At 35.1% G+C, this 10,225-nt stretch overlaps 1 protein-coding gene across 1 annotated transcript; it reads right to left on the bottom strand.

Annotated features, from left to right (window-relative positions):
* Nucleotides 1-6,248: 6,248 nt before the first annotated feature.
* On the bottom strand, nt 6,249-9,685 carry LOC112681559. Its single transcript, XM_025551804.1, has 6 exons — nt 9,632-9,685; nt 9,285-9,548; nt 8,892-9,041; nt 8,524-8,786; nt 7,064-7,205; nt 6,249-6,707 (listed from the first exon to the last, which is right to left on the bottom strand). Exons 1-6 carry the CDS (start codon nt 9,683-9,685, stop codon nt 6,339-6,341), a joined length of 1,242 nt encoding a protein of 413 aa, XP_025407589.1. The 3' UTR covers nt 6,249-6,338.
* Nucleotides 9,686-10,225: the final 540 nt, after the last annotated feature.

Below are 10,225 nucleotides of genomic sequence, written 5' to 3'. Positions count from 1 at the left end.
TATTATTAAAATTTTAGCGAAGAGCAACTGGACCAATTTGTAGTTTAATTATAAACGATGACAATTCGAAGGAAACAACGTCTACTAAAATATGTAATTTTGTACCTTTTCGCTGAATAAAACCTTAGGGATACCCTATAAAGTTTTACATTTTTATAAGCTGTTTTACCTGTTTGAAATGGTACATTTCAAAACTATTTGACTTTTTATTTTGTTTTTGTGTTTTCTACGTGTCATTATTATTTTTCATATTTATGTTTTTGATTATGATTAAATGGTTATTTTTATTAACTATTGAATTTGTTAATTTTTTTTTGTAAATTTCGTTTTTGTATTTTATGCACCAAAATTATTCTTTTACAAATCTATGTTTTTGATTTTTTTTCAAAATGTCAACGAATGTTGTATAGTAAGTTGTTATTTTTTTTAAATTTTTTTTTCAACCGTAATATATTTATTTTTACATAAATTATGTTAATTTATAACGATTTTTTTTTGATTTTTCAATGGCATATATTTGTTATATATACAAGGTAATGTTCTATACTAAATGGCACAACTTTATTCATATATAAAAATAAATTATTTTATGTATGCAAAAGAATCATCACTAGTGAACGGATTGATCGATTTGATTGATTTGTGGCCGTTGTTGTAATCGCAATTTTCTGGACAAGGTTTGTATGAAAGAAAAATTGTTAGAATGTTTACCGAATAAGATGAACATTTGTTACAGTTTTTTCACTATTATGTAGTATAATACATAACACGTTAGGCGGTTCGTGTACGGTTAAAATAAAAACGATTATCAAAAATAATTAAAAACTAATTCGGACGAAACAGGGTAAATCGGCTAGTTAATAATAATAATTGTTTATAAACACCATATTATAAATATAATTCGTATACTTGTAAATATTTTATTCATAAAAACGCAACAGAGATTCTCTCAAGAACCGTAAGCTCTAGGTGTTGATAGAATAACAACTAGGTTTTAAATTTATCCAGTAACGTCTTCCAATTTGCTCGAACCGTTGCTTAACGATAATGAGAATGTGTTGCTAAATACAATTGCACCTGGGAATTGCCTATACAATTCGCCGTCATACACGTTAATATTTCGAAAAAGCGACATTAGTACCGTCGTATTGTGTCTCGTTTATCGTTTTACTGGTGATTATTCAATCTAAAAATTGAAAACACAAAGGGTGTGTTCATCATCAGCTTCTAAAGGCCAAACCTTGTAGTTGTAGCCATTTGTGTCTGCCACACACCGAGGTAAAACCCAACCAACGGAAGATTTTTTCGAATAAGGATTTACGCGGTCTTCCTTCAGTTAATTTATCTATTATTTCCCCTTCCGTGATGATGATGATAAACTTGTTGTATCATAGCAGATATGTGCAATTAGCTTTATATATATATTTTTTCATTATTGCGTCCATCAAATTGCGTTCTTCTCTCGTTTATCACGTCCAACACTACTTCATTCGTCGTATGTTCCATCCAACTTATTCCTAAAATTCCCCTCTATATCCATATCTTAACTGCCTCTAGTTAATTTTTATCGTATTTCATTATCGTCCACGTTTCACAACCATACGATTTAGTTACGAGTATAAACAGTATACCATGTCGCGATAGTAAAATTTGCTCTCGATTCTTTCACACATATCTCCATTAATAGTTACCAGTTTTTTGCGTACTTTGTTTTAACTACTCAATTATAAGTACGTTCTTAGACTGATATCGACTTTGGCTAGATCCGCCCGAAATCCTCCACACAAAGACAATTATTGTGGTTTACACATACATATACACGGCCGCCGAAAATACGTAAGTTTGTTTTAAATTTGTATCTGCTCGAAGGTAGCAGACGGTCTGTTTTATCTCGCGCCGTCCATTAACACTAACCTACTGGTTCGAGATACGACTCAGTCGCACACATCATATACACTGCGTGCTCAGAAACTTCTCATATACAGCGTGTTATAGTACTCGCCAGTTGCCGCTCAACTAAAACCCAACTTACCGAACCGCTCATTGGGATAGGATACCGAGTAAATAAAAACGTCAACAATCATTTATAGTGCATAATATTCGTTCATCTTACGGAAATGAGAAGGACAACGGTGTACCATTAACTAAAAGGATGTTGCACAACAGTCTCGCCGTTACAAGGGCTGAGATTTTGGCCGAAAGTTTGCTATACCAACTTGCAAATGTCAAGCCATAGTCTCAGTTCATACGTACCGATGTCGTGTTCAGGACGTAAGTCCAGCCCCCGGTAGGTGTCTTAACCGCTCTCCCAGGAAACAATACAGTGATCGTTGTCGGTTAGAGATCACAGGATATTTTATGAGTAGAATATGACGGTATCACACATCTCAGTGGAATCACGTTTCACGTGACGGACAACATAAAATATATTGTTAGTTTTTTTTATTGGCTAAGGAGCTGCAAAAGTGTTACCACCGATAAAACGATAGTTATTAATAATATGAGAGGGATCGTGAATGGGCTTCTAAAATAGAAAACTAAAGACAACGTGTCTTCAATACCTTGATTTAATGCACAATGACTTGAAGTTTGTTATCTAAATCCAACTTGTACAAAAACTGTGTGACAGAAAACGTATGTGTTGTTTAACACATGATTTGGATCATAACAAATAAACATTCTTGGTGCGTATAAGAGAAATCTGCAGCTTTTGAAATCGATTAGTATTGAGTTAATTGACACGTAGAAACATCGTTCTTGTTACAGTGCGATCTTGGAAAACGATCGATACGTGGTAATAAAGAATTTAGAATCTCTCAACTAGGAACGAAATTCGTATACTTCTATCTATAACGTAGTTAGATATAAAAATGTTTAAAAATAAAATAATTAAACAATAAGGATAGAATGTTTTCTTCTGTCAAATTTTTTTTTTTAGAGTTTTAAACATTTGTAAAAGACAAAATTACGATTATTGTGAAAAAAAAACTTAAAGAGGGATCTATTCCTTATATCTTGACTCCATAAACGGTATGTTTATACGAACGGACGAAATGGAAAACGATCGTTAAATCGGCCAACGATTGGCTTTCGGTGAAGAAAAACACAAACCGGTCGTTTCACTGTCGATTACGTAACGTTTTGTGCCGAGATAAAAACGCGATCGGTCGGGCGACAGTGATTGTTTTTCGTCCGCGTTCACAGTTATTATCGATATTGGATGTGAACAATAGAAACACGCGCACGCAAACCACTAAAATAATAGTGAAAATAATAGGTTACACCCGCGTTACTTTGAGCCCGACCATGTTATTATTCTAACGCTGTGTCGATACGGTCGCGTTAAATATTTACACTCGGAGCAGACCTAATCGACCGCCCTGGAGTCGCCACAGTTAATGTCAACGTAACAAGCGAAGGCGCCGGTCCGATGTGCGACGTACGTACCGATTTTCGGTCCAACTTGCGCGACCCACGCGTTTGGCCGTTGACCCGCAGTGCAACTCGTAACAGTAAAAAAATCCACAAGTCATTACCATACAGCAATACGTGAACAATACCTTGTGATGGAGACTACAAATCTTAATGTAGAAAAAAATAAATGTATTCATTATTCGCATTTGTTGATTTGATATAAAAATGTATTCAAAAGTTTAATACGGTATAGTCACACTCGGAAAATATCGCAATCGTCGTTTTGTAATTGTACTTTAAAACAGTAACAATTATTATCGTGAGTTTTTATCTCTATTATGTACACAGCTTCTTCGGGCGTACACTTCTTTACACTCCGAGGACGCTTGATTTCTATATGTCTTTGCCAATCAGTCTTTAGCGCTTCGCCAATCATTACATATGCCACTGCGATATTGTAATAACCGGAAAAAATATATTTATTTGTATTTACAAGGTTACGCGTGTCGTACTACGTGTACTGCACTGTGATAACTACTAGGGTACAGCGTTGTCGCGCCGTTTTACATACATAACCGGTCCGGACACCATCCCCGAAGAGTTGTAAACGTAATGTATTCTATAGTATTTGGTGAAAAATAAATGATGTTTTTTTGTAATGGAATAAATAAAACTACATTTTCGAGCGAAAACTTATTACGATATTATAGCAGTCAGTGTATGCACAACAGTGATGGACTACAGAAGTACAAATCATAATTAATTCAATGTGTCTGAGAAAAAATTACCAGATCCGAGGAAAACGTGTTCATCGGGACTGATATACCACTATATTAAATGAAAAATTACAGTTATTTTTATTGAAATATTTATACACTATGATTTATTTTAAATAACCAAAACGTTTTGTTTAGATAGGGCCCAAAAACATAGTAGGCACTCTCTGAAGTACGGGTATGCACACGTTTATGCATATGCGGTGGGTTTCTAGAAAGTTCTACCAGTTTCTTTTCACAGAACATTCCAGAACATTCGCGCGTACATGTATTTTGTGTTGCCTATACCTTACACGAAGATTACACAATGTTCTGTGAACACCATACAGTCCATCGGGATTCAAACAATTGGTGCCGAATGAAATTGAAACACCCAGTTCAAATAATTAGATTTATCCATTCTAATTTACTACCCATTCCAATACCAAAACATTTACTGTACGGATCTTTAATAATTAAAGATGTTATCAAGTAATATATAAAAAATTAATTAAAATTTTTTAATGATCATTTTTATATATTTTTTAACATTCTAATTTTCTAGGCAGTTCAATTGAACTACTTGGAGTACGTATTTGCTGCCACTACTTAACATTTACAATTTAGATTTCAGAAACTCCTGTTCACTTAGATTATGATGCAAATACTTCTTTTCAAGGGGGAAAGGTCAAAGACCTTAAGAGATTAAATAAACAATTTTCATTAAAAAGGTAATATATTTTTATACAGAGGGTCAAAATTAGGGAATTTATATTAAGGGTGTTCCGGCCTCTGTCACCCCCTCCATTTTTTTAACTACTATGCTGTTGTGCCTGCCTCTCTTTAGCCTACCCCTATTTGTTGTGCACAGTTTTTCTAGACGTAAACTAAATAATTCTTAAATAATACAATATTTAATAAAATAATTGAGATTAAATAAAAATTAAAAAATATTAAATGATTTATAGTCCTAAATTAATATATAAATAAACATATAGTTTATACATAGAATAAATAAATAAGAGCTTTATTTTTGTATTATTATATTATTATATTTTTTTAAGTATGACAAGTTTCAAAATAAGGATTCATTGTCAGGTAAACATAATGTCAATAAAATCGTGACTGAATATAAAATATTATGGGAAATAATACATTGAGAAAATATCTCAAATTCTCATTTTTAATTCAAAACTGGTTGAACCTTACATTTAATAGTACTCCAGGCTTAACTATATATATATATATTTATTTATATATTAATACAATATTATTATGGTTCAGCTCACAAAAAGTGAGAGCTGATAGTTGATTCAAGATTTTTCGAAATTTCACACTCTTCCCCACTTCAGAACTTCTGATGATTGCCATTATCACACCGTCACTTGATCTTTTTCAAACCAGTTGTTCTTTATTGTAAGAGGTTACTCGAAGAGTTGTGTTGGCCATTTGCAAAAGTTTGTTTAAGGTCTAGTCCATATTTTTTCGTTTTGAAATTATTCGTTTTCTAAACAGATTTCATAATATATTCAAACAATAATAAATAAGAAAAATAATTGTTGTATAGAAATAAAAAAAACTTTTTGAATAAAATGAATAGCTAGGATATATTTATATTGGAACCTCTCGATGGGGTATGCTGTGCATTCGGAGCTCACTTATTATCTTTTTATATTTTATTGTTATACATTAATGTCATTAATATGTTTTTTTATTGAGATTTTATCTTTATTTATGTACTTTTTGAACGTAAATGTTTTTTGATAAATGAATTGGCATAATGTGCCAATATATAATACATGATTTTTTTCTAATTATTAATTATTTTGAGTCATAAAATGAATATTATACATACCCAAGGGTGTAAATAGGGTGGTGGAGAAAGAGAGCGGTGTAACAGGATTGTGCACATTTTCCTTTTTTGATCCAATTAATTACACCACGATTGCACCTTGATCCATTTTTACCTGATAAAATCACAACATGTTGTACATAAATTATTATGCATAGTTTATATGCACATATTATTATTTGGTATGCAACGGTGTTGAGATTTTATCAGGTAAAAATGGGTCTGGGCACAATCGTGGTGTAATTAGTTGGGTCGAAAGAGGAAAAATTGCGCAATCATGTTGCAACCGAAAGAGAGGGAATGTTTATACGTTACTACTAATTTTTATAATAATAGAGTACAGACACCACGGGGTTGAACGTGACGTGTTTCCCGTGGTGCTTTACAGGCCCTGTGGTAATACAGGATGGCCGATTTTGGCTTGATCGCGAAATCTCGCTAGAGATGCGATTCCTACGGTGATCCGCCGACTGCACTTCCTGATGATGGCCGTTTCTGGCCTTCGTGGTCTTTCCTTCAGCGAAATCACCTCCCCACGAATTCGAATCTTTCGAATGACACTTTCGCACGTTCAGAAGTATGTCTATCATGCGAATGGTTTGCTGAGGCAGAGGAATGTTGCCCGCGAACCCGGTGGCCGAGTAGGTTCTCAGTTGTTTGTACACTTGTCTTGGGGCATCGATAACCTGTACAAGAACAACTCGCATGAACATAAAACGGTAGGATTTACCGGAAATAACCGGTGATAGTTATGTACAGGTACTGAGACCCATGGACGTGAATAGAGCAAGGAGAGTTAGGAGGGCATAGCCTCAAAAGCCTAAGCAATGAATGTGTATCGAATGAAAAACAAAACTTCCTGATTTTTTGTTTTCGAAACTTTTTGGACTACTATTCACGTTCATGGCTGCAACGATAACTATAATGCGTCACAATGTCGAACGTAAGTTTTTCACGGTTCGCACAAAAAAAAAAAAATAGGAGCAATATTTATGATTATGATTTCAATGACGTATGTTATACGATATATAATTGATATTACTTCTTCAAGCTTTGGTGCGATTACGGTCAGTAAAACGCAGAGACATTCCAACGAATGCGCGTCGTGTATCTGCATGAACGTGTCGATGGTACTCATTACGGTTTTGAATATTTGATCCCGCATGAACAGTTCACCCATAAACCTGCGAAACACGTTGCGTACAACGATTATAAAATGTTCATATATTGCTACAATAACAGGGACTTCAATGCAAATTGTATTTTTTTTTCCGGATGTCACAAGGTTCGTTTCATACACCGATGAAAAAAATAAAACATTTAATCTTGACCGTTTAGATCGGGTTTTTTTTAACTTTTTTTTCGAACATTTATTTTATTTTATTTTAATACGGACCGCAGCCCAAAGTACAGAAAAATAAATTTACATATTATAAGTGAATAGTAGACATAACAATTAAAACAGAAAAAGAAATGAGACAAAAAAAAAAGTATTACAAAACTAAACTTAAAAACTAAAAGACGGATCCTCATTAGCAATACGCATCATTCTATTTAGTGGTTTGTTTCGCGAATAATTTGTCATACACAGCGGAATACTGAAAGGATAGGAAGAACGGACCGGGACACAGGGAATTTTAAAGTTTACTTTGGATAGAAGTTCAGGACAGTCGATCGATCCATTAATGAGTTTGACTAGGAAGACCTTGTTAATGGTGATACGTCTATCGGCCAAAGACTGTAAGCCTAGCCTATCTATTACTGCATCATAATCATGAGGTCTATGTTCAATATTTAATAGATATGCTGCAAAACTCAAAAACTTCCGTTGGACTCTTTCAAGTTGATTCATATTGCTTGTGTTGTGAAGGTTCCATATAATTACAGAAAATTCAAGAATAGATCTGATGAGCGCACAATATAAAGCTTTTAGTGGAGTTGTCAACTTAAATTCGTTACAAACCCGCTTAAGAAATCCAAGAGCTTTTAAAGCTTTACAGCATGTCGCATCTATATGGTTATGAAAATTTAAGTTACTATCATAGAAAACTCCGAGGTCTTTCACAGTATTCGATTCAATAACAAGATAGGTTCCACGAAGTGGATATTTAAAATCCAAGTGAGTCCGACTTCTATAAAAAGCTTTTGAGCAACATTTGGAGACATTAAAATCCAAACCAATATTTACAGCCCAGGCGTCCAGTGCCCACAAGTCATTTTGAAGTAATTGACAGTTATGTACTGAGCGAATTTCTAGAAATAGCTTTAAGTCATCTGCAAATAGTAAGAATTTACTGTGGCGAATAACTTTCTTTATGTCATTAATAAACAATATAAAAAGTAATGGGGAAAGATGGCCTCCCTGAGGAACCCCTGACGGCGTGTTTAATACCTGTGATTTGATACCAAATACTTTTACGAATTGCTTACGATCGGATAGATAAGAGCTGAATTATATCCGAATTTATATCCGTTACCTAACACTTCCAACCCGATTTTTACCTGCATGTTCCATGCGTACGGTCACGAGCTTTTACGTCGAACCTCTGTTCCGATCGCCTCGGGTTCTCAAGCTGTCGAACTGTTCTCGTCCGGAGCAATACGCCGGCTTCGGTCAACACGGCCCTGCAAGATTTTATCAGTTCGGTTTTGAACGCAATCGACAACCCTTGAGGTATGATCGTCCTCGAGTCCACACGTGTATTTTCGATCACTGTGCAACATAGTGTCGCGTATAAGGTGCATTTGTCGGACTCGTCAATCGCCTGCACAAGGAGCAGTTAAATAACTCGTTATAAATAATCACGCGTAAATATTGTTTTTAAATTAAACGTGGAAAGACGGTGAATATGTCCCGGACGGTACTGTACATTTGACACAACACAATCCGTGATCATCTTCAAATAAAATCTATTCGCGCGGTCCGCTTGCACTATTACATCGAAAAACCGTGTGGCGTTTTCTTCGAACGTGTCCCACGTGACATTTTTCAACACCGCGGAAGCACTGCTGACGTATTTCTGCGAACAATGTAAAAAAGTCGTTTTCCGAATATTAGTACCGACACAATGCGAGTAAAGTAAAAGTGTTGTGTTGCTTCTCGACTGTATTCAACTGGACGAGACCCTATTTCTACTACTATATACGTTCGTGATACCATAATGATTTACTATAGTATTTTTGCTTCAGCTCATCGCAAACTCCATTCATTGGACATAATTTTTATCTAATACATCATACCACTCATGGTGGTTTCTAATTACCTCGTGCGGTTCAAAGACATTGAAAGATCTATTTGGCTCCTCAGTGGATCTGGTTACGGGTAACTTCGTGAAAACTGGTATATGGTCTGTACTTTCCGGATGTTGAGCGACCGAATTTACGGTAGGCTCGATGATATTATTTCGACTCTGTTGGTCACATAGATGATTTTCACTGATTGACTCTTTTCGAACAACTTCTTTTTCGTTAGTTACGAACGCTTTTAATTCGTGCAACAGTAGCGTTTTTATCTGCTGCATGCACGTCTACAAGTGAATACGATCAAAGTGTTGTAAATCATTTTAATTTTAGCATGTTTACCATTAAGATATGTACTCAAGGTACTTACCGAATTTACGGAATCATTGATCGAAGCACTATACGGTCCGCATTCGAAGACCATTTTCCATTCCGTTGATAAATAACTGACTGTAAGTACCAACGGCAACTTATTACTTATCATATAATCGCACAGTTCACTCGGAATGTCCATCTCCGGGTCGACCAGTACGATATTCTTGTCAAACGCTCTCCTCACTGCTTTTCCAGACACTCGTTCCTTACACAATTCGATCTGTGTAAGCACACGCGTGTGTTTGAAATAACGAATAGTTTATAACAGTGAGTACATTTTAAAACGCATCGTAATCATTTCACCGACCTCGGAGTAAACGTCTTGGAACTCGTTATTCGATTCGGGACCCTTGTCACTTCGGGCTTGCCAGTCTGATGTCAGCACCACGTTTTTGGTGTAGCCGCAGAACACCTGAAGCTTGTGTAAAACATGTCGCTTGCACTGGCGCACGCACGTCTAGTGAAAACAGTTGATTAGATTCAAAAATATAAACAGCCGATATAAATCCGTTTCGGTATTCGTTATACAAGCAATGGGAAACTGGTGTTTTGCGTATTTATTGTATTGGTTCAATCGGAAAATCAAATT

Source organism: Sipha flava, unplaced genomic scaffold (assembly GCF_003268045.1).
Source record: "Sipha flava isolate LNK unplaced genomic scaffold, YSA_version1 19275_pilon_pilon, whole genome shotgun sequence".
Classification (NCBI taxonomy): domain Eukaryota; kingdom Metazoa; phylum Arthropoda; class Insecta; order Hemiptera; family Aphididae; genus Sipha; species Sipha flava.
The sequence above is the reverse complement of the archived record's forward strand: the minus strand, read 5'-3'. Positions and strand labels throughout refer to the sequence as shown.